The 24,615-nt window shown below is 39.8% G+C and overlaps 3 protein-coding genes across 5 annotated transcripts; 2 read left to right on the top strand and 1 right to left on the bottom strand.

Moving 5' to 3' along the window:
• The first annotated feature begins 4 nt into the window (after positions 1–4).
• On the top strand, positions 5–10,047 carry cltb (clathrin, light chain B). 3 transcript variants are annotated; one of them, XM_053651145.1, is made up of 6 exons: positions 5–450; positions 1,599–1,642; positions 3,175–3,292; positions 3,646–3,757; positions 6,277–6,330; positions 7,417–10,047. In XM_053651145.1, exons 1-6 carry the CDS (start codon positions 276–278, stop codon positions 7,586–7,588), a joined length of 675 nt encoding a protein of 224 aa, XP_053507120.1. In that variant the 5' UTR covers positions 5–275; the 3' UTR covers positions 7,589–10,047. The 3 variants fall into 3 exon arrangements, with proteins under 3 accessions (XP_053507120.1, XP_053507129.1, XP_053507138.1); XM_053651154.1 differs by having other exon boundaries at positions 16–450; positions 1,602–1,642; XM_053651163.1 differs by lacking the exon at positions 6,277–6,330 and having other exon boundaries at positions 19–450.
• A 596-nt stretch (positions 10,048–10,643) lies between these two features.
• On the bottom strand, positions 10,644–14,570 carry higd2a (HIG1 hypoxia inducible domain family, member 2A). Its single transcript, XM_053651176.1, has 2 exons — positions 14,340–14,570; positions 10,644–12,102 (listed from the first exon to the last, which is right to left on the bottom strand). Exons 1-2 carry the CDS (start codon positions 14,524–14,526, stop codon positions 11,936–11,938), a joined length of 354 nt encoding a protein of 117 aa, XP_053507151.1. The 5' UTR covers positions 14,527–14,570; the 3' UTR covers positions 10,644–11,935.
• An 844-nt stretch (positions 14,571–15,414) lies between these two features.
• faf2 (Fas associated factor family member 2) lies at positions 15,415–22,827 on the top strand. Its single transcript, XM_053651132.1, has 11 exons — positions 15,415–15,514; positions 17,559–17,627; positions 18,730–18,864; positions 18,978–19,054; positions 20,075–20,213; positions 20,363–20,448; positions 20,546–20,637; positions 20,770–20,947; positions 21,043–21,214; positions 21,327–21,470; positions 22,122–22,827. The coding sequence occupies exons 1-11, from the start codon at positions 15,452–15,454 to the stop codon at positions 22,302–22,304; spliced, it is 1,338 nt and encodes a 445-aa protein (XP_053507107.1). The 5' UTR covers positions 15,415–15,451; the 3' UTR covers positions 22,305–22,827.
• Positions 22,828–24,615: the final 1,788 nt, after the last annotated feature.

Raw genomic sequence — 24,615 nt, 5'->3', positions numbered from 1 at the left:
CTTAGTAGTGCACTTGTGTGAGTGATTTGGGATACGACTTATGAAGGTTTCCCACCTGCTCCTTCTGGATATTCCTAAAATAAAACAAAAAACAATCAATTGACCACTTATTTTTGAAATTCCGTGTTCGCGCGCGCTTTTATTTAGCACCAGCGGAGCCGGTTTGAATTAGCTACACACACGCACGCGCGCGCGCACACACACACATATACACACAGCCGCAGCTGGAGCGAGCGAATAAGTACAGTGTCAGTGAGTCAGTCACTGTGTGGAAAATGGCCGATGCGTTCGGACTGCAGACGGAAGAAGACCCCGCGGCCGCGTTCCTCGCGCAGCAACAGCACGAGATCGCCGGCATCGAGAACGACGAGGACAACTTTGGCTTCGAGTTCACGGCGCGCGACCAACAAGAATCCCAACCGTCACATCCGAGTCCGAACTCTTTCCAAGGTAACAGCTGTGCTAATCAACCGGCTAGCTACCTTAGCTAAACAAACAACCTAATACAACAAGCTTTGTTTCTTCTTGTTTTTTTAAACACATCATAAGAACCCCATTTCAATAAAGTTTTCATTAAATACGTCGCGCGGTAGTGTTTTATCTTGTGAACTCTTCCGAGTTGATGCTTTCAACTGAACTAGCTAGCTAAATAGCCAATGCTAAGTAGCTTAACATCTTGTACTTCAGTTAGCTACTCACCCACCCACAGGAACTTCAACCCAACACAATAGGATTTATGCGAGCAGATTAATTACATAAATAATTGTCACAGCTTTATGTTAACCTATACTGTAATTAGCTAGCGCTTATGTTTAGCTATTTAGTTACAGTTGGTTATAAATATCCGCATCTCACTGTGAACCTCCCTGTTTTAATACATTAGTTTATCCAGAGGAACTAAAGTCTTTTTTTGAATAGAACATTGAATAGTATTTAACTTTTAATTGAAAGCCGTTATAACTTGACCGTTATTATAAGAACTCAAGAATTGAGCAGTTATTTTTTTAAAAGCAAGTGCAAAAGTTTGTACACCCCTTGACACACTGTATGTAGTTCAGTGGTTCTCAAACATTTCGGAGCTCTTAAACCCTATTCGGACTGGATTAGTTTATAAGGCGGATATCTGTAATAAGCCCTGTCCAGCTGGGATTAAATTTACATGGGCTCCTGAGGTAATTTCCTATATTACAGGCACTCCTGTGAGACTTGAACAGGTAATGCTACAATTTCAATTATGAGCACGTTAAAATATTTTTTGACCTTGGATGCATGTAAATCTATTGTATGAGACCTTTAAAACAAAATTAGGCACGTTTCAAAACCATTATAGGTGCACGTAACATTTCTGATAGTTTTTCTTGATATTGTTGTCCTGTTGGTTTATCATTTTTGACGTTTGAGTATGCAAAGCGTCCTCAACGGTAGCTACTGTAACATTCCCGTTTTGAGCGTTTATGACTAGCAGCCAAACAAGATTTTCAGGATTCCAGTGACACTCCTGTAGTGTTTCTGAAATCAGGAGAACCATTTCTCAACAAGAGTAGCAAGGAGAGAGCTGATGTTTTTTTTCCTTTTTTAATCCCCCCCCCCCCCCCAAGCAGATGAGTTTGGAGGAGCAACTATGAATGGAGAACTGTTTCAGGTAAGGGTTCTTCAGTTGTTTTTCCTACAAAAGAAACTTTAAATATCTATTTAAAACCATATGATTTTGCGGTCAACTGGATTATCCAGGCTGTACATCATTGTTTACATTATTTATACTCTGTGTGTACTAATAAGCCAGTACCAAGTACATTTCCTTCTGTTGATTAACAATTTTCCACAAGACACCGAAGTGCAGAATCAAACTTTTTGCCGTTGCTCTTTACTGTAAATGGTTTCTTAACCAGTGATGATCCATTAAAACAGTCAGTTTCATGTTAGTGATTCATAAAATTATATTTTCTGACTAAGCGAATATAAAAGACGAAGAAGTGCCCATGTTGTAAATAAGGACCTGTGCTGAATTTGGTTACCCAAGAGTATGATGTATGGGTGGAGGATGAAATAATGCAGACCACAGAATGGTCAAATGCCACAAAAGTGTTACAAGTGATACAACCCTAATTTCAGAAAGAATTGTTAGAGCTCTCTCTCTCTCTCTCTCTCTCTCTCTCTCTCTCTATATATATATATATATATATATATATATATATATATATATATATATATATATATAAAATATAATATACACATATATATAAAATATAATATACACATATATATATAAAATATAATATACACATATATAATATACACATATATACATACACATTTTTTAGGTGTCCTTTTCTGCTGTCCAATATTTACCATAAAGTTTGATGCTTCAGATTCCATTTTATTCATTTCACCATAGAAATGTTTCATTGTTGCTGAAATCCATATAATAATAATAATCATCCATATATACAAACACACACTCTAGTTGAGGTCCTTCCCAAATGACTTCCTATTCACTACTTAGGATATAACATGCCTTATGCATTTAGGCATTGAAGAACATTCCCAGAGCCTGATAGACCATGGTTTGAGATTCAGACACAGAATAAAATGTGAGTTTGTAAGTTTTTGTTGTATTAAGACATAGTCCATATGTTTTCTCAGGTTTTTTTTTTTTTTTTAAACAACAATTTAAATATCGCTAAAGTTGGCTTTTTCGCTCTCAGCCATTAAAAGTAATTTGCTGTGTCTTGTAATGGGTAGTTTACTCTGTTAGAAAAGACATCTACAGTTTAGCGATAGAATATTAAATTTTTGACCTCTTGCCAAGCCAATACAGGAGAAGCATGTTCGTTTTTCAAATGAAACAGTCAGACCAAACAAATGAAATTCATGCCAAGACAGTTCACTGAAGGGGAAAGGACGTGGGATGTGAGAGATGGTTTTTCTGGTAGTAGTTAGTTTCATGACCTGTGGATTCTCAAACATCAGTCTTGTGAGCCAGTAGAAAACGAGTGGGTGGGACTGAGAAGGAGCTGCTTATAGTTAAGTAGGGCACCAGATTTTTTTTTAAACTAGCTGTTGTTTGGTGCACATCTGGGGGAAAAAAAAAATCTTGGCTGATTTGAGAATGTGTATTGTGCATGTCATTTTTGGCTGAACTATTCCTTTAGCGTGCGATTTCAATCCCTTCAGGAGTCCAACGACATAGCAGACGGTTACGCGGCCATCTCCCAGGCCGACGTGCAGCGGCAGGAGCCTGAAAGTTTACGCAAGTGGAGAGAGGAACAGAAGGAACGGCTGGAACAGTTAGGTATGACCTAATAACACGGCCCGGCTTTGTCCTTATTCTGGATTATGAGTCGTGCAGCACACGCTGGAGATTTTACCTTGAAGAGCAGATATGTTGTGATAATTGTCAAGGACCATTTGATAGGACACTTGTAATCTAATTTAGATAATATTTCAGTTCAGTTTGAAATAACAAAATCTCATGATTAACTTCGTACTTGCAATTTAAATGTTATTTCTTTTGAACCCTTTGGAACTATTCCATTGCTCTCTCTGTATGTATATATGTATATACACATATATAAAATATATATAATATTAACCAGTTGATTAGTACCGTAGAAGTTGCACAGAGGTTTTTATTTTGGTTTACAGATACAGCGTCCAAGGCAGCAGAAGCTGAGTTAAGGCAGAAGGCAAAGAAGGAGCTGGAGGACTGGCACACTCACCAGCAGGAGCAAATGGAGAAGAATAAAGTCAACAACAGGTATTTCACCACAAGGTCATTGCAAAACACACCAGTGAAACTGAAGGAATATGTTCTCTTTGAGCTTGTTCAATGTTTCGTCTGTGCCAGAATAGTAGTAGCTGTTTCCATCCAAGTTGCTAATTTAACTTCTGTGAAAAATTGGAGTATCACATAAAACATTTGCCATCAAAGCACTGTTTCCATCCCATGTGTTCAAGAGAACAAAATAGTCACTTCCAGGGAAACCGACACGTCTCGCTCTCCGCCACTTTTACTTTTCTGAGCCAATTATCCAATCACATGATTTGTTACGACGTTTTTAATGCGCATTGAGGAATTTATTTGGTAAATGTGTTTCCATCGTAGTTTATGCGCATGTTGTCTTATAGAATAAAAAAAAATCCGCCTAAGTTTTTTTATTTGCATTTTGGAGATTTTATTCGCATCTGGTGTTTCCATCCAGCGTTTAACAAAAAACACATTTTTTTAATGCGATATCCCAAAATTTCCATAAAAATACGTGGATGGAAACGTAGCTAGTGTAGTAAAAAACCTTTCCCATAATTAAGGGAGGTATGATGGCTTTTGGTGACTTTGTTTCAACTAAATCTCGCCAAATAGTAGCATGATTGTTATTCACAAGGTCTTACACAAAGTATTTATTTCTTTTAAAAATGTAGTTAACTAATAAATAATGGGTTGCCATATCTGCTATTTGTTTATTTATTGCCTTCAAATAAAAGCAAAACTGCTGATACAAGAATACATTTTAGACGTCGAGTCAGTTGTTTGAGAAACACTGGCAGGGGTAGACAAATCAGTGGGAACAAGATAACTTATCTTTAACTTTTTTTCTCATTTGGAAACAAATAAATACTTTTGCTTATGTTTAAACAAAATGGCCACAAAAGTGGTGCAACACAGCTCAATGCTGTATCTATAACAGACAACTCCTTTTGAATCTCGTCATCAGCTGCACTACACACGTTGGCTTTTTACGAGTCAGGAAAAATGTATACATCATAAAATGTAAAAATATTTCTTGTCATATAACAGCACGGTAAATGGTGTTATTCGTTACTCAATAGATTCTATCCATTTCTTGTACAGTATCGTGTCTTTCAGATGGAAACATCACAATAATCAGACACTATCTTGTGATCATAGACCTCTGAATTAACAGCAGCAAATCCAGATAGTGAATATGTAGCTCAATGAATAAGCCGTTTGAAGATCAGCATCTGGGATTGTCTTCATTTAGACAAAACGTGCTTCTGGAAGATTTCATTAAAGTAGGTACCTGGCAGACTTTGTTCTAACAGCTGGTTCAGGCAGGTCACACTTCAACACGTCACCGCAAGCTAGCCCTGACGAGCCTGCTCGGGTTTTGTACGTGTGCTGAAAAGCCAGACGGTCACAACAATGGTTAAACAAAAGCAACCTGCAGAGCGTTCTACAAGTGATGACAAGGCATGCTGCTGAACAAAGTCCTGACTCTTGAATGTGTTCCGATTGGCATTTTGACTACAGACTTAATTTGAGATATATCTGTTCCAGATTTTTGGACAATAATTGGAATCAGTTCACATGAGTATCAAAAAATTGGTTTTGTATAATCGAGAATGGGCGCACGGTGGCTTAGTGGTTAGCATGTTCGCCTCACACCTCCAGGGTCCGGGGTTCGATTCCCACCGCGGCCCTGTGTGTGTGGCGTTTGCATGTTCTCCCCGTGCTGCAGGGGTTTCCGGTTTCCAGTCTCCCCGTACTCCGGTTTCCTCCCCCAGTCCAAAGACATGCGTGGTAGGCTGATTGGCATGTCTAAAGTGTCCGTAGTGTATGAATGGGAGTGTGAGTGTGTATGTGATTGTGCCCTGCGATGGACTGGCACCCTTTCCAGGGTGTACCCCGCCTTGTTCCCGATGCTTCCTGGGATAGGAAGCATCCTGGGATAGGCTCCAGGTTCCCCGTGACCCTGAAAAGGAGTAAGCGGTAGAAGATGGATGGATAATCAAGAATGCTGCTTTCAAACTGTCATCAAGGAAGTGACTGTAAAATGTGCTTGATTAGTTCTGAACCTAAATAAGCTGGGTTACTCCAACATTTCTGAACTTTGAGACAGACCTGATTCAGAAAAAAACTGGTTTGATTTTAAACTTTAACAAGACTAGCTAGAAATACAAGCTATATTTAGGGCAGGTCATGGCATATTCCCATAACATTCATTATTTTCCCCATAAGAACACTAAACAGTCATTTAATTATTGCGTAAGATTGATCTGTTTCCTGAAAACAAGCCATGTTTTTTTTGTTTCTTAATGACAGAAAACCTGAATGCTGTTTTGTCAACTGATCTCTGAAAGCTCTCTTTCATTAATATTTCTCACAATCTAACCATTCTCCACCTTCCTTCATGTGTAGCTTGTGTAAAATTGACTCTTTCTCTCTCTCTCTCTCTCTCTCTCTCTCCCCTCCTCCCTTTGTGTGTGTGTTTTCTGTCCGTCTCTCTCCCTTTCTTCCTTTGCCTGCTTGCACATTAGGATCGCTGATAAGGCTTTCTACAAACAGCCCAACTCTGATGTGATGGGCCTTGTGTATGTCTCCTGTCACATTCTTGCCAAGGACAAATCGGCGAAATGACCTCATCACTCTGCTCCTCCTTAATCAAATACATGTCCAGAGACTCGCTGTTCGTTTTTCTCAGAAAAAAAACAAAGAAAAACAAGGGGGGGGAACTCCGTATATAGCTTGTCTATAGTTCTGAAAACATCTGCTTCTTTTCAAAAATGGCTCGGCTCACAAGGGTTTGTAATCTGGACCGAGCTTCATAGGAACCAGACAGATAGTAGATATATATTTTTTTTAATCGAGTCGTGATGTCACAGAAGACTGCCCGGTGCTTTAACAAACCCAATTTTCAGTCCCTCCAGGATTTAGCAATCACAGAAAGGAACACAAAATCAAGTAAACTCTGCAATATCCGGAGGAGCTTGCAATTTTTCTAAATTACTGCAGATCTTTCCGCAGATTTGGGCCAAGAGGCGTCATGTGACATCACAATACTCATTCAGCCAAAGCCCTCTTCGATTCATGTGCATCAAACAAGAGTACAGCTAAAAGGTCTCATTTACCAACAAACATCACTGGGAAATAATTTCATACAAGTGCGATTATGCCATTTCAAGTAGCCATTTAAAAAAAAAAAAGCACAAAAAACTTTGCAACTTGCATAGCAAATTTTGAAAAAAGCAGCTGCAAAATCAAGGATTTTTGGCTGCAACAATCACAAAATATGGATTGAATTATTTCAGGTTTGTTGCATAGAATTGAGAACTTAATTATCCTTTGCTGGAATTGCCGGTAAGTCTCCCAAATTCCTCAACCTTAAATGAACTTGATGACGTCCTGTCACGTTGACGTTTGCTAGGGCGAGTGTGAGGTCCTCTTGCTGAATATATAAAGTAGTTGTGATGTTCTGTGTGGTCAGAGTGCATATCTGCATCTACAGGATTCATTGTAGTTAATGAATTGAAAATCCATCATTTGTGATTTAAAAAAAAAAATGTATTACTATATATTCCTAGTGGTGATGAATTACATGGCATGTGTTCTGTGTTGCCATGAAAGGATGCTTGATATCCATCCTAATTATTTTATCGTGTGCACATGTGTGTGTATAGAGCGTCAGAGGACGCCTTCCTGAAGGAGTGTGACGACGACAGCCCTGGCACCGAGTGGGAGAAAGTGGCCCGGCTATGCGATTTCAACCCTAAGACGAGCCGCCAGACCAAGGACGTGTCCCGAATGCGCTCCGTCCTCATTTCCCTGAAACAGACGCCGCTGGCTCGCTAAGGCCTCTCACTCCGCCTCACGTCTCGCCTTCGCTCCATCTCCCTGTCTTTCTCGCACTTTATTTTAGCACACTAAAAATTTGGGTATTCTTTCTTTCTGTCTGTCATTTAAGGTGTATGGTGAATTGAATCTTTTTTTTTTTTAAATCCTGTTACAAATAATCTGTATCAACTGACAGAATAGAATTTTTATTTTTTTTGCTGTTTTTATGCAAGAAAAAGAGCCTCTCGGGTAGGCTAGTTGAGGACCGAGCGCAGGAGTGTGACCCTCACACCACCTCAGAGCAAAATTAAAAACTGACACGATACTCTGGGTGGACAAAACAGCAGAGATGATACTGCTGTTGTACTTGTTACATATCACAATTCTGAAGGAAGCTAAAAAGAAACTGTAAAAGAAGCAGTAAAACCACCTCTACAGTCAGATGTTCAAGTGTTTACCAAAATAAACAATTTTATAAGGAACAGAAGGCAAACTTTTATGCAGTTTTAATTTGATTTGCTATATTTATACCCTATTTATTATTATCAGGCTTGCTGTAATGCAGTACTTCCCAGATTGGTCCTCAGAGACATCCAGATGTTCTACTTTTAAACACTTAAAATACCACACAATGGTGGCTGTTGATGAGAATCAAGCCTCTATCCAAAATTGGTTTTATTCACGATATAGTTCACTATTGAAGCATGTTTTAATTCCACACTGCATCACGATATCTTCTAGTAGTCATAAATACCCATAATGCACTGAGTTGCTGTTTGATTTACATGCATGCACATTCACTGAGAGAGCCAGCAAGATAAAATGGTAACATCCAACTTTGTTATACTTTTTTTTCTCTTTTAGCAACTTTAAGAGTCGACTCTTTCTGTTCCCAAATGGCTCATTGGTAATTTTTCTCCAAACTGAACAAAGTTTGCAATATTTTGATCGTTGAGTGTCTTTGCCTGAAAACTCTACCTTAATTTTATAGTTAAGAAAATAACATTACTTATTACAGAAAAACATATTTAAATTGACTATAATTGTTCAGATAAATCAGCAAAGCACTACAAATATGCGTATGATAAAGATTCATTTTAATTCCTGCTCCTAATCTTCCCTTATACACCGAAGCTGAAAAGAGGTTTCCATGGAAACATTCTGATCACACACACGTACTTTTGATTACATGTACACATGCGAGTCAATCAACGTCCACCGAAAAGAGATGACTCGTTGACAAACGATACGTCATTATTATAAATGTAAGGAGCGGATTTCTGTAGTCACGTGTTCGGTCCACCAGCAGCATCTTTACATTGGTTTGTTTCAGGTCGTGCTTATGTGAGTGTTGAACGAACCCATGTAACGTAGCGTACAGCACAACGTCGTTTAATCTTCTGTTCAAATTCTGTTCCCTACAGCAGAGGATTTGAGATGCCTCAGAAGATGAGAGACCTCAAAAATGTGGACTGTCTGGGGGTCCTAAAGACCAATTTGGGAAACCATGCTTTAACTAGTATAAATAGTAGAATGGAAGAATACTGCGAATAAATGTGTGTTAACCCTACACTTCTGATTAAGATCAAATTTGAAAACTCGCAGATTATTGTTCTCTCTTCAGAGAACGGCTAAAAACAAAGGTATTTTAATTTTCAATTCAAAGTAAACTACAGCATATTCATACTGTTGCTCATAATACTGCTTATTGCATGTTTTGCTTGTTTTTGCTCAATTTCATGAAGGTTGGCAATAAGTATACTTTTATCCATTCTTTTCGTATTCACATCAAACCTGTTGCATTGCAAGTTAAATCCCCCCCCCCCCAAATATTTCCTGAAAATTAACAGTTCTATTCAAGTATGATATTTGTTCAGTGGATTATTTATTGGTGGTCTTGTTTTTACCATTCAGCCTCGCGTGTCTTGATTATAAAAATTTTCAGGTTTGACCTGTAGCAGGCTTTGCCTTAATTAGTATTTCATCTCATCCAAGTTCAGATATAATCAGTTGAGCATGTGTTAGTGTTAGGGATATTTATATTTACCATCATTTCCATTTACTGTCTTACAGCTCTGAGGCCTTTTCTCAAAGACAGATTTTTAAAAAACTGTTACTTGCCTTTCAGCGGACCAGCTCTGTTGTGCTGTGCGACAGATTGTGGTTTTTACTGGCTGCCAAAGACTGTATGTTCATGCCTGACTACGCTATGAAATAAAAATATATTGGGACGGTTTTCCAGACACGACTCGATTCAGTGCTTGGATGTAGGAAAGCATGGTTGGGTTAGGTGTTATTTTGTCTGGACGATCATCTCAGGTTTATTTCGTGTTGTTAGAGACACTTTTAGCAAACTAGGACGTGGTAGAGGTTTACATGAATTGTAACGGAATACTTTCAAACTCTTGATTGTGCGTGTATGAAAATGCAGACGCAATTCTGAAATGCACAACATAATAAAAAACAATACGGCTTTTCATGGTTGAGATTGTTTATTCCATTTTTTCAACTGGAAATGTGAAAAAAAATAACATTACAACCTTTTAGTGATGGCGATACTGCACCCACAAAATGAAATTATTCCAGACTAGTAGCTTTCGTATCTCTTAGCGACATCCCTTACTTTATGTTCACACTAGCAAGCGTCATGTTGCTCGTGTTGTTAGTAGTTTTATATATATATATATATATATATTCCGATGAGAAAAGGTTGGACAATAAAATAAAGCCCCCACTGAGAGGGGGAAGCATTACAGTCTCCTCTGAAAGTATTGGAACAGCAAGGCCAATTCTATTGTTATCGCTTGACATTGAAGACATTTGGGTTTGAGCTCAAAATTTCAGCTTTTGTTTCCACACATTTACATCTAGATGTGTTAAACAACTTCGAATATGGCACCTTTTGTTTGAGCCCACCCATTTTTTCAAGTGATCAAAAAATATTGAACCATGTGATTGATAGGTGTGTCTTGCTGCCCAGGTGTACCTGGTTAAATTGATTGTTTAAAGAATTAACAGCTCTGAATGTCTACTCTTGGTTTGAGCCCAAGGTTTTATCTGTGAAGACTGCATCTGTTGTTAAAATGGATAAAGCAAACTGAAGACCAGAGAGCTGTCTATGGGAGAAAAGCAAGCCATTTTAAAGCTGAGAAAAGAGGGAAAAGTCAATCCGAGCCATTACACAAGCACTGGGCATAGCCGATACAACAATTTAGGATGTCCTGAAAAAGAAAGAAACCACTGGTGTACTAACAAGCTGACATGGAACAAGTCTTTAATTTACATAAATACCGTTATGTTCCAATACTTTTGCTCCCATAAAAATTGGATGGTCTGATACAAAAGGTTCTATGTTGTTTAACACCTCTATATACCAGGAAATAAAAGCTGAAATCCTAAACTCTTATTTCATATTCATCTTTTGATCTCAAATCCATGTCTTTGGTGTTCAGCACAAACAAATGAATTGGCCTTGCCGTTCTGACAGTTGCTGGACTATGTTTTCGTTGTCATTACAAAAAAAAAAAGCCTACAATTTATGCCTTCCGTCTGTCCATTTGTCTGGGGTTCGAGATTCTCTTTAGCATATCACCACAAGAACAAAATGGTTGAATGTTTTTATAGGATTTATTTGTAATCATCATCATTGAAACCAGCAGATGAACTGCTTAGATTTTGGAATTGATCCAAACAGGGTCACGGTCAAATGTCTGAAATAGTTTCTCTTCCATAGCTTCCTTAACATTTGAAGTGCATTTTAAATGGTAGTTCTGGCATACAAATTAGTAACAAGAAGGACTAGACTTGGTGGTGGAGGTACATCCCTGTCAGGTTCGACTTGTTCTTCCATATCTGTGCGCCAGACTGCACGTGCCAGTGGATTGGTCCAAGGAATCATTTGAACCAAGCATTTGGATCATACTAAATTTGCATAGCATTAAGAAAATCTCGATTCAAAAGTTGCTTTTTGTTGATGTTGCTTTGTGTGCCAGCTAGTGTGAACTAAAGGTTTCTGTCGCATCTCCAGTGCAAAACTCAAGAAGTAATCTTCAGCCAACAATCACAGAAACATTTTATTTTTGGCCTGTTCATTTACCCATGTTTGACACTTTCTATTACAAGATACTACAAGAAAACTTAAATGGAAAAATAGATATAGTTGTAAAACAATGTAGAGAAAGAGGGAAAAATGAACTAACACGCCTAACTGCGGTAGGGTTCCCCGCACTCCTATTGCTTGCCAATATAAGGCTTCATCCGAAGATGACCAAAACACACTTTTTAAAAATTAAATCTGTTAGTTGCAGTCGCTCACATGAGCCGTGAGGAAAAGGTGCGTCTAGGTTTGATGTCTGAACCCTCGTTTCACTGTCTGGGTTTTAGTGCCGCTGCAGCGACACCCACTATAATGGCCACGACGGTGAATCCTTGGGCAAAGATGCGAGTGCGCATGAGCAACTGGGACTGGCGCGTCTTCCCCTGTTTGAAGGCTCGGAGGCCGTAGATCAGCGCTCCTGCAGTGCCCAAGCAACCTGAAGAGCCGGAAACAATTCAATTTTTTAATTATTAAATAAATAAATACATACACAACCATCAAAGCATACCAGTCGGATCCATGATCCTTAGGGTCATGTCCAGATCCAAATTATCCAAGTAAATGCACCCAAGATGCATTTAAAACAAACATCAATCCTTCAAAGCGACGTAACGCAGTCCGAGACTCCTTTTACGCCTGATCTTGTGCTTTACAAGAAACACAGAACCCTGACGATGTAACATATTGAGCTGGTTTGGATGTTAATATTAACTACAGCAATCAGATTTCAATCAAGGGTAAAATGTGATAAAATTTATGAGCCCGATACAAAAACGCATTAAATCACCAGGTCTCCATCAGCGTCGCACATATGGATCCTGATATTTTTGCCCATTCTTCTTCTTCTGTCAGATTGGACGGAGAACATCGTTGGTGAACAGCAATTTTCAAGGAGCTTTGGCAGTAACGATTAGAATCGTCCTGTTCGAACATGATCCTCTGTCCTGGTCTCAAACCTCTTGCAGACTTTTAAAAAAGTTTCATCTAGGATCATCTTTCCCTCAAACCTGACCAGCACTCCCCCAACAATGTGATACTACCACCACACTTCACTGTACAGGGTAATGAGCAGTGTTGGGTTTACGCCACAAATAATGCTTTGTATCAACACCAAAAAAAAAAAAAAATTCAACATTAGTCTCAGAACCTTTTTCAACGTGCCAAGCCTCTAAACAGCTTTTTTGTCCCCTCTAACAGGGGTGGGCAATCTTATCCGGAAAGGGCCGGTGTGGGTGCAGGTTTTCATTCCAACCAAGCAGGAGGCACACCTGATTCCATCTGTTTAATCAGTTGATCTTGGCTTTCAATGGATTCAGGTGTGGCTTCTGCTTGGTTGGGATGAAAACCTGCACCCACACCGGCCCTTTCCGGATAAGATTGCCCACCCCTGCTATACAATAATTGCTTTCTTCTCACCACTCTTCAATAAAGCCTAGATGTGGCTTGTGTTGGGGCATGGTTGTTCTGTGAACACTGCACATAGGGGGTGAATACTTATGCAAGCCACTGTACAAGTCCACGTCAATATTTAAAAATCTGTACAATCGCATCTCAGACAGACTCATATTTGGAGTTTGACAGTCCGTTTTCAGTGCTGTTGATTTAAACAGCCGTTTCCTGTTTTGGTTTGTTTGTGCATAGGCTGCTCATACGCATCACCAAATCCCCACGAGGCCGAGGAAGGCGAACAAACTGTTCCCTCTCAGTATTCGGGAACTCCACAGTCACCAGATTCAACTCTTTGCCACTTGAGACAATTTGCTAACTTTACCCAGGTGCATTATTTTGCATTTTATACCACAGCACTGATTCTGATGGGTCATAAGATGTTGATTCATTTCCTATAACAGCAGCTCGGGCTGATTCATTAGCTTTCCAATGTAACAACTTACTCAGGGTCATTTATTTAACATTTAAAGGAAGACGTCTCCAACAGCAGCACTTTAAACAAACTTTCTGACAGAGGAAAGGCTTTACAGCTTAGCTTGTGCCTTGCGATTTCTTAGTAACATGACAAGCTGCATTTCTTGTCTTGTTAACTTTGAAAAAAAGAGAGGCTGTTGAAGGAAAGGCTGTTTATAGTTGTTCAAATGTTAGTGAAAACATGAACTAACTTGTTTCACGGACATGCCGTGGCATTAAATATCATTAACATTAAATATTAAGTATGTATCATTCTTTAATAAATAGGAAAAAATGAATTGTTGGTAAACTGCTGTGGTACAAGAGGAATAAAATACTTCAGGATATGCTGGTATGGAAACTGTTGTTGATTATTTTCCTATGACAGCATGCCCCCTTGCAAATGGTTTATTCCTTACTCGAGTCATAGTGTCGTGCGCTATGCATAGCTTGGCATTTGCCTTTCTTTTCCCCTGATCACAGAAAACATTTTTTGAATCATTATAATTATTAAGTTCAATAAACAACACGTATTGAACTTCAACCACATACTGTAATGGTTGTCATGTGTCCACTGTCCTGCTATTAGAAACTCAGAGGTCACCGTTTAACCAAGTGTAACAGTGTCTCAAGAAGGACATAAAGCTTCAGAGCAGTTCCTCGACAACAACAGACATCTTGAGAAAACTTTTTTTTAATTTAAATTAACATAAAAAGCAGGTCAAACCGTTTATTAAATTCAAATCAGCTGCTTCATTGCTCAGAACTCACCGATAGGAACAAACGGGTTTTCTTTGGTTTTCCGTATGAATTTGTCTTTAAACCCCTCTTCTCTGGGCCGGGAGAGAGGAGTGAAGCCGTCGATGACCGGCGGGTCTGACAGGTCGAAACCAGCGGCTATCGGCGGCGCTGTTTTAACCGCTGAAGCTTGTTCTACCCGACTGGACGCAGCCGCCATGATGGACCATCTACACACAGCACGAGACCCTGCGCATGTGTGAAAGTGTTGCGCATGCGCTGTAGGCATTAGCCTGAAGGGACGCGGTTTGAACCATATGGTTGGTACACACAATAAATAAATAAACAAATACACGTATTTAAAAAAGCCCATTCCCGCCTAAAAATATTGTGTATTGTGTCATAATTATATAGAAAGTCAGAATTATGAGATAACGAGTCATCATTTTTTATTACACAATTTTGTGTTACGTTAGAACAGTATCTCAAAACGATGACTTAGCTCATAATTATAACGACATTTTGAAATTATGAGATAGTATCTCAAAATGCTGAATTGTTTTCTCACAATTTTAACTCTGTATCCGGTATGTTATGTTATTGTTAGTATTATTATTATTATTATTATTATTATTATTCATGTACACGGCTAGATTCTGGACATTTTATTGCGTGTGTAGAAATGTTCTTGGGCCATTTCAGTTATTTCTAGGACATTAAGTAAGGAATAAAACATGACAGAGCGTGCTGTTATAGGCTGCACGTTGATTTTTTTCCAACAACATGTCTCAGTGTGTTTTCTTCATTTTATACCCCAGCAATTTTCCAATACTGACCATTAAAAAAAATTAAATAACGATATCTTTAATGTTGTGAAACATAACAAGTTAGTTCAAGTCATAGCAAAAATAAAAATAAACAATAATAATAAACAGTTGTTACCTTACCAACTTCTCTTATTTTCTCTTTTGAAGTTAAAAACAGCCTTGTGTCTCCTTTATTGTTATTTGGAGCACAGCCTTGTGTCTCCTCCAGTACAACAGGCGGCAGGCGTGAGAGCCTCGACGTGACGTTTGACGTATCAGAGGACGTCGCCTTGGCTTAAACGTCATCACGTCGTGTTCGTAGGGGATTGGCGAGGTAAGATGGCGGCGCCAGAGGAGCAGGAATTATCTCAGGCTCAAACTGAGAAACTCCTCCAGTTTCAGGTAGCGTCTGCTTCGTTATCCGTTTAGCTCTGAAGGGCAGGTTTATTTTTCCCGTGAATATTCATTTCAGTTAGGGTTCAGTTCATGTTACGACAAATCCACTTTAAAATTATTCTTTTTATTCAGCGAAATAGGCAGCTAACGTTAGCTAAATGATCTAGCCAGCCTCCGTCAGCGTAGCTAGGTTACCTCACTCAGCGTTTTACTTCATTGTGTTTAGTTTCGTTTTCGGATTTGCACGAAATATATTTGCGAATATATAAAGCGGATAAAACAAAGTACCCCCGGGATTTCTACTTAATTAAAACAGATTTCATTAAGAGCTGTCAATTAATATCAACTTTTTTAGCTAGCTGTGCTAGTTGCCTCGGTGAGTTCCTCAGCACACGAGGGTTTGCCATTCTGTTTGGATCGACAGCTTGCTTTTATTGCTGCATTTAAACCTTATTTTCATATCTAAGTGTATATTGAAAATATTTATTATGATTTGCATTTCCGGAGATAGCTAGCTTGCTACCTAGGTTGACAGCCAGCTCACGTAGAACGAGGTATTTGCATATAAAATGTGTTCATTGGAAGGTTTTGACTCTTTGACAGCTCAGAGGATTTGAACTCACAACCTTCTGGTAAATAGTGTACAAGCTGTTGTGTGTGTGTGTGTGTAGTGCACACTGAGGTACCAGCAGTAAACAGTATGTTCTATTCATTATGTTAAAGTGTACGGGTTCTCCATGGGGTCACATTTTTTCCCCTTGTATCATCTCCAAAAATGTGAATATCATGAAAAAATGAACTTTTTCCATAATTTAATTCAAAAAGTGGAACTTTAAAATATTCTAGATTCATTACACATAAAGTGAAATATTTAAAGCCTTTTTATTTATTTTTATTTTTTTTTAAAATGTTTTTATAAAAATCTTGATTACGGCTTACAGCTCATGGAAATCAAAAATCCAGTATATCAAAATATTAGAATAAAGTACTTATAATGCAGAAATGTCGACCTTCTGAAAAGTATGTTAATTTATGCATTTAATACTTGGTCAGAGCTTGAATCCTTTTGCATGAATTACTGCATCGGTGCATCGGGGCATGGAGGCAATCGGCCTGTGGCACTGCTGAGGTGTTATGGAAGCCCAGGTTGCTTTGATAGCGGCCTTCAGCTCATCTGCATTGTTGGATCTGGGGTCTCTCAGAGATTCTCTATGGGGTTTTGAGATGCACCTGTATTTTTCTATATTCAAAACCAAAAAATGACAGTCTTTGGATTTACATTAAAGTTTCCATAACTGAAAATAGTGAAATAAAAAGACTTATATGGCCAAAAGTTTGTGGACACCTGACCATCACACCCATATGTGGTTCTTCAAACTGTTGTCTAAAGGTCTTTGTATGCCGTAGCTTTACAATTTCCCTTTGCTGAAAGTAAGGGGTCGAGCCCAAATCCGTTCCAGCATGACGGTGCACAGAGTGAACTCTGTGAAAACATGGATTGCCAAGGTTGGACTGGCAGAACTCGAGTGTCCTGCACAGAGCCCTGACCTCAACCCCACCGAACGCCTTTGGGATGAACTGGAACGTACGAGACCTCCTCACCGAACGTCGCTGCCTGATCTCACTCACACAGATCTTGTCTGATTGAACACGCACCTCCACAGCCACGCCAGATGAGTGGAGGCTATTATAAGCACAAAGCAGGGACTAAATCTGGAACGATTTGGTGTCCCCAAACTTTTGGCCATATAGTACATCTTTGGTTTGTATTAAGTATGCATACTGAGCGGCATGGTGTCGCACAGGGTAGCGTCGCCACCTCACAAGTTCCAGAGCACAGGTTACCGTCTGTGTGGAGTTTTTCTGCACGTTCTTCTCGTATCCATGAGGCTTTGCTCCAATTGGTATTTATCATTTTAAAAATGTACACGTTGTCTACGTAATGTTCTGATTATGATGAAGCGATCTCCTCTTCGTAGCGTCTAATTTCCTGATTTGCTGATGAGTCAAGTAATTCACTGCGTTTTTGTTTTTATTTTTGTTTTGACAGGACCTAACAGGACTGGAGTCAATGGACCAATGCCGGCGCACGTTAGAACAACACAACTGGAACATCGAGGTGATGAATGTGATGAAACAAAATAAAACATAAATTGAATTTAATGAAACTTCAGGACAAATGATAAAATCCTCGATGCCAAATTCCAAAGTTTTTGTATTAATTTCCCACTTTTTAAATGTTTTTTTTTTTTTGCATGACTGTTGCCTGTTTTGCTTTCATTTACATGTTTCAGTGAACCACACTGTCAGAAAAGAAACCTCACCAATGATCCCGTGAACAGTTGCGGACAACCCAAAATCAGAACTGACTTTGTTTTACTTCGTCAGTTCTCGTCACGGGAGCTTTTGTTTGTTTGTTCCTAAAGAAAGTGCATCATGACCTAATTTATGTTGCTCAGCCCTGCTGGTAAGCCTGCAAGGGTCGCATTTAAAGCATGTAAATCCCCGGCCTTTAATAGCTTCTTTAAAAAGAGTTTCAGTTAATTACTCTCAAATCTCAAAGCCATCCACCTGGAATAGTTTCTGATGTTGGAAAAAGGACCAATTTACAGCTCTGACACTGGAGACTCCTTCCAAATATGCTAACTCAACATCTCACAAAACAAAAGTCACCAAATCAACAATTACACGTGTTTTTAAATTAGTGTAGTAGTATGATGTGATGTGTCCATCATAGTAGTCTTCATTTAAGCTGTTACTATGGAATCGATAACATACTAATACTACCTCTGATTTGCAGCCTCACTACTGTCTGTACCAGACAGTAGTGGGAATTCAACAGCAGCTATATATATAAATATATATGTTCAGAAATGTCACCGATTCAGTATCTGATTAGTGCAGCGTGATTATTTTAGAGAGGGACCACTCAGCATCGAGCAGAAACATGGCTCGAGTTTCACACACAGAGATGTGTCTCGCAGTGCCAGATGTTGATCTGCACCCAGAAGGCTTTTCTGTTGTGCTCTGCATGTGTTATTGATTGAGTTGTTTCGAGCGGGTCGGCCATAACCGGAGCGGATTCAGCGCCATTACACATTTTGCCAAGCACACAACTGTTGGTCTGATATCCTCCATGCTGACTGCGTGTATCAGCGTTCTTTCTGAGAGAGCGGAGTTATTTGGTCCTTTTATGTATGATTTTTATTTGTTATTTTCAGGCTGCAGTACAAGACAGACTAAATGAGCAGGAAGGAGTTCCGAGTGTGTTTAACCCGCCACCTGCCAGACCTTTGCAGGTCAACACAGGAGACCACAGAGTGTATAGCTATATTGTCTCAAGGCCTCAGCCTAGAGTGAGTGCTTACCTTCATCCCTGCTCATAACATCAATCTCCAAATGTTTTTGTTTTTAAGAAAATATTTAACATTTTCTTTCTCTCTCTCTCTCTCTCTCCTTTATTTTTTAGGGCTTATTAGGTTGGAGTTACTATTTGATAATGCTCCCATTCAGGTTTACATATTACACACTTATGGACATATTCAGGTAATAATGACACATCAATAATCTGATAATAAAAATGTAATTGCTCGACTTCATGGGTGATGATGTGGAAATGTTATAATTTTAAAAAATACAATAAACAGGCGAAAGTTTGTGGATACCCGGCCGTCATGCCGATATGCTCGCTCTATCGTCATGCCGATCGCGTCATTTCCAATCCCGCTCGTCAAAGAATAAAACTGGCCGTGATGTGTGAGTGGGAGGGATGTCCTACCCTCTCTGCCCTGTCGATCAGAGCAACACTAACGTATGGGCATCTATGAGCTTATGTATGCAGGAAGAGGGCAGATAGTGCTCTCCTCCAAGTGTGTTGCGCTTCTCAGTTTAGAAGAATGTAGGCGCTTATTATTAGGAGCTATCGTTTTTCAAAAATTGCATTCAGAATTAGATACATAAATCTGGAAATGTTATTGATTCATAACTTCAGTCCTCAGTACTGCTAATCATTTTAATTTATGGAATTTCCACCTAAAGTGAATTCTTGTGCTGCCAAAGAAGAAACCTTTATTTGTCTCATATTTATTTCAGCACACTGAAATTCTTTTATCTCATATCCTGGCTTGTTAGGAATCTGGGGTCAGAGCACAGGGTCAGCCATGATAAGGCAGTCCTGGAGCAGATATGGTTAAGGGCCCAACCGTGGCAGCTTAATAGTGCTGGGGCTTGAACCCCCGACCTTCTAATCAGTAACAGAGAGCCTTAACCGTTGAGCCACCACTTGGGCAGAACGAGTTTCGAAATTTTGACTTTAGAACTGTTTTTGGTGTCGCATCCATGTGTAGTATGGTAACCATGTGACAGCAGCATAGAGCGAGCTAACATGCACTTTCCAAATGCTGACCTAAAATGGATGTCCACACTCTTCAGTATTCTCTGTAGCGTGTTTTGCAGTGTATCGTGTAAGCGACAGCAGGCCTAGACAGGAATTAAGTGAGTAATGTTTGATAGTCATGTGTTTTTGAATTCACGATATACTTCATGCTGTCTTGTCTCTGTATTCAGGTTTGCCCTGAGATTTATCAGGCCAGATCCACGGGGTCGTGTCACAGACCCCGTCGGTGACGTCGTGTCCTTTATTCGTAGTTTCGAGGAGAAATACGGACGGTCGCATCCCGTTTTCTACCAGGGAACGTATAGTCAGGTACGCTGACCAGATTGCAGATGAGCCCCACCTTTTACGATAATGTATTGGAACGAGCACATTAAGATAAACGTGTGACTTTTCTTTCTGTCAGAGCTGCGATTCTGCTTAAAAAGACCGTAAATGCTTCTTTTTCCTCTCTTTTTCAGGCTCTGAACGATGCCAAGCGGGAACTCCGCTACTTGTTAGTTTACCTTCATGGTGAAGACCACCAGGACACTGATGAGTTCTGCAGGTTTGAACTTGGTGTACTTTATGTACTTATCGGTATCGTTTATTCGGGCACTCACTGTGAATTCACGTTGTTTCTTTTCCTCCAATCCCCCCCTTAGAAACACGTTAAGTAGTGAAGAGGTACTGACCTTTATCAACACCCGGATGCTGTTCTGGGCGTGCTCCACTAGCAGGCCTGAAGGATACAGAGGTAACCATCACACAGTCTGCATTAGTTTTAGAATTTTTTTTCCACTTCTGGGTTTTTTTTTGCACTTGCGCTGTGACATAAGCAGTAGATTTTAAAACTGTTTGAATCATTCTTTAACCACGGTGTGCTCAGTGTCTCAGGCTCTGCGGGAGAACACGTATCCCTTCCTGGCCATGATCATGCTGAAGGATCGCAAGATGACTGTGGTGGGGAGGCTGGAGGGCCTGATCCAACCCGAGGATCTCATCAACCAACTCAACTTCATCATGGAGGCCAATCAGACTTACCTGATGTCCGAAAGGCTCGAAAGGTAGCAGGTTTATTCGTAAGCGTAACTGTTAAAGACACACATACTTCAGGCGAATGCTTAAAGACGATCCTGACGTCCGATCGCGTGTTTTTCAGGGAAGAGCGGAACCAGACGCAGGTGCTGCGGCAGCAGCAGGATGAGGCGTACCTGGTCTCTCTGCGTGCCGATCAGGAGAAGGAACGCAAAAAAAAGGAGGAGCAGGAGCAAAGACGGCAGGAGGAAGAGGCGGAACGCCAGACCCGCCTAGCCGAGGAGAGGAGGCAGAGGGTGGGCGACAAAATCCATGCTTCTGTTCAATCATGACGAGTGGATCTGGTCATGTGTGTAATAGTACAGTCCGTGTGTGTGTGTGTGTGTGTGTTTCTGTCCGTGTTCACAGACACTCGCTGAAGAAAAAGAGCGCAAGTCCGAGTGTCTTCCCCCCGAGCCGCCGCAGGACGACCCGGACTGCCTGGAAATCATGTTCAAGCTCCCCAATGACACACGCGTAAAGCGACGCTTCCTCTTTTCCCAGTCTCTGACGGTAAACACACACACGCCCCTTGCATCATACATACTGGATATGGGAATGCCATGGCACAAGTGTATTCAGAATTCCAGGGTAATAAAAAAGTGCAGTAATCCATAAAAATTTTAAGATTCGATGTCAATCGGGTTGAGGTTTTGTGTGTAAATTTACCCCATCTACCCCCACCCCACTGCAGCATTTTCATGAAGCCGAATTTGTGTAAATGCCCATCCAAATGATTTACGAATATATTTGTTCATATCCAGCTTGATCAATGATTTTCATGGTTCATGAGTAAACAGTGCTGCTACGTGGCTGAGGTAAATGCTACAAAAAAAAAAAAAAAAGGGCAGCATGATAGCAGAAAATAAAAGACTTGATGTAGGGAAACACCATTGCTGCTTCCCTTTGCCTCCATCTCAACCCGTGTGAAGAATCTCATTGGTACAGATTGAAGAGTCTGGTCATGTCCATTGCTATATCTAGCTGATTGGAGTGATATTGTGTACAGATTGTAATACAGCTCTGCTGATTCTGGCAGCAGTTTTTTAGCAATAATCTCAGTAAAGCTTAAATGTCCAGGTGAAAATGATATGTTGAATGTGGAAAGTATTCAAGTGTTCCTTTTTATTTTTTTCCTTCCTTTCTCCCTCCACATTTGTTTAGGTAATCCACGACTTCCTGTTTTCCTTGAAAGAGACGCCAGAGAAATTCCAGATCGTGACGAGCTTCCCGCGCCGCGTGCTGCCATGTTTGCCTACAGAGGAGCAGCCGAACCCTCCGACGCTTAGGGAGGCCGGCCTGAGCCGCTCCGAGGTGCTCTTCGTGCAGGACATCACAGACGATTGACATTGACATTCAACCCAGAAACACCCCCCCCCCCCCTTACTTTCACACGATCGCACTCTGCCCTTTTGTTCGGCTCTGTGAAACGACCGCTGTGTGCAACAGATCGCCGTATCTACCTTTTGATTAAATTAAGGATCTGCCCTCACCCACCCTCCTCACAGGTAACGTTTTATGTAAGTGGAAGATGAACAGCTTTGTAAATACGACCTAGATATTTAAAGACAAGCGTGAATATAATAGCCCAACTTTTTTGTTTGTTTGTTTTTTTTAAAGCGAATCAAAGTTGACCAGCTAACATACAATGACTATATGAGGGTCGACCAAAGTTTTTGACTCATAACATTAAATTCATCTGGAGGGGGCGGAGCCACAGCTTTGCTCTGCGGCCGTGTACGTTATAGTAGTAAAGTCTGCCCATAGTGTGCCTGTGGTCATTCATAAACACCTCCAGTCTTTCATCTGAACGGGGCTGTCCGTGTAAAGATGTAATTTTCCTATTCTAAATTAAACATTTTAAAACCGTTGTTGTTGTTTGCCTCTGGTAGCATTCTGGTGCAGACACCGTTAACCTTCAAGCCATGTTGACGTAAATTTTTTTGTAGGGATGTAAAAGAATTTAAAAAATAAAAAATGATGCCAAGTTATGGGTTAAAATATTTATTTAAAAGCATACACAGGCTTTGTTATTGTAAGAACAAAATGCTGTTCACTTTTTTTTTTTTTAATTATTATTAAAGGCTGAGGAAAAAGGTTCAGTGAGACAAAAAACAGTGTGAATGTTGATGTGGCTATTTTGAGCATAATTTTAAAGTCATGATGAAACAAGCTGTGTTGTTACTCGGCATGGGTCGCAAAAGCAGGCAGAGCGGTAATCACAGACAGATGTGAGCTCACGCTTCATTTCTTCTTGTCAAACAGCTGTTTTATAATGCTAGGTTTTTTTCTGTAAAGGCTTTATTGCTGTTTCATTAGCATTTCTGATGCATGTCATGCGGCTAACCTGAATGCAAAATAAGAACGTTGGATCGTGTGTGTGTGTGTGTGTGTGTGTGTGTGTGTGTGTAAGAAAGCTTCAGACAGATACTGTAATGGTAAACAGCTGTATTGTGCAAGATTTGTTAAAGCAGGGATTACTTAGTCTGCGTAGTATTGGTATACATCATACATTTATTAGTGAACAACCCTCTCAAATCAGCCACAACAATTAAAAAAAATATGATTGCACTACTCGGTAAAGCAGAACTAGCAACTTTCATTTTAAAAAAAGTACAAATCTTAAAAATTTCAATCAGTATACAGACGTGTATATAATAATACACTATACCTAGTTATATGTTAAATGCTACAAACAATATGATTCAAATGGAATGAAAATTATAGCATTAAGAACCATTTCCTATATATAATATATATTAGCTTTTTGAATTTTTTGCTGTTTTTTTTTTTCTCTTCCAAATACAAACATGGCAAAAATGAGGTAACTGTAAATGTGCAAGTACCAAAGCAAAAAACAAAATGAAGAAGGAAAAAAAAAAACAAAAAACTTCCTAACACAGAACAGGTGTGGCCCTGTTGTTGGCCCCTGGGTGGTGGTGGTGGTGAGTGAGGGTGGGCCTCCGGTGTGGACACGGTGCCCCCTACAGGCCAGGGCGAGTATTAGAACAGTAAACAATTCACGAGCCCACAGCAAGAAAAGAAAAAAAAGAAATCAATTATCGGTAAACAATCAGTGGCATCTACGGAGCAATCAACAAATCACAAGTCCTAAAGAATCGGAGCTGCTTATTGGAACACAACTGCACCACACAAGCTGTGAGATTATTTATTAATCAGATCACAGAAAGACTACAAGATTCTATGTATTGGTATGTGTCTCTTTTTTTCCAGTACAGGTAACACTGAGGTTCAAGGAATCAGATTATTGTGAAAATTTGCTTATAAATCTAAATAAGAGTACAGTATAAACAGCTGTCAGGTCCCCCTCATTCACACCCCCCTCCCCTCCCCAAGCTAAAATGCTTATGTATATGGCAGCTGAATTCTTTTATTTATTTTTTATGATGTATTTTTTTTTTTTTAAACCATAACATTTACAGATAGTGCTTGTTTAAGGTAAAAGACCCTATGGCAGGTACATATTAAGTTTTGGTGAGAGCAAGACGAACGCTTTTAAGTCCCCTTTTAATACACGCTTTTAAATTTAAGGCAGATGCACTTGATGTGATCGCGCGGGCAGTAAAATACGACGCGGCAAGGACGCGCTATGAAGGCGGCGTCACGCGCTTAACAGTAACCTTTAACAGTTAAGAGA

Source organism: Ictalurus furcatus, chromosome 2 (assembly GCF_023375685.1).
Source record: "Ictalurus furcatus strain D&B chromosome 2, Billie_1.0, whole genome shotgun sequence".
Classification (NCBI taxonomy): domain Eukaryota; kingdom Metazoa; phylum Chordata; class Actinopteri; order Siluriformes; family Ictaluridae; genus Ictalurus; species Ictalurus furcatus.
The sequence above is the reverse complement of the archived record's forward strand: the minus strand, read 5'-3'. Positions and strand labels throughout refer to the sequence as shown.

Coding starts and splice junctions, on each gene's coding strand:
- cltb (XM_053651145.1), top strand. CDS start 276: ATGGCCGATGCGTTCGGACTGCAGACGGAAGAAGACCCCGCGGCCGCG. Junction 451..1,598: donor GAGTCCGAACTCTTTCCAAG/GTAACAGCTGTG, acceptor CCCCCCCCCAAG/CAGATGAGTTTGGAGGAGCA. Junction 3,293..3,645: donor GGAACGGCTGGAACAGTTAG/GTATGACCTAAT, acceptor TTTGGTTTACAG/ATACAGCGTCCAAGGCAGCA.
- higd2a (XM_053651176.1), bottom strand. CDS start 14,526: ATGGCGGCTGCGTCCAGTCGGGTAGAACAAGCTTCAGCGGTTAAAACA. Junction 12,103..14,339: donor AAACCCGTTTGTTCCTATCG/GTGAGTTCTGAG, acceptor CCGGCTCTTCAG/GTTGCTTGGGCACTGCAGGA.
- faf2 (XM_053651132.1), top strand. CDS start 15,452: ATGGCGGCGCCAGAGGAGCAGGAATTATCTCAGGCTCAAACTGAGAAA. Junction 20,214..20,362: donor ACCAGGGAACGTATAGTCAG/GTACGCTGACCA, acceptor TCTCTTTTTCAG/GCTCTGAACGATGCCAAGCG. Junction 20,449..20,545: donor GACACTGATGAGTTCTGCAG/GTTTGAACTTGG, acceptor TCCCCCCCTTAG/AAACACGTTAAGTAGTGAAG.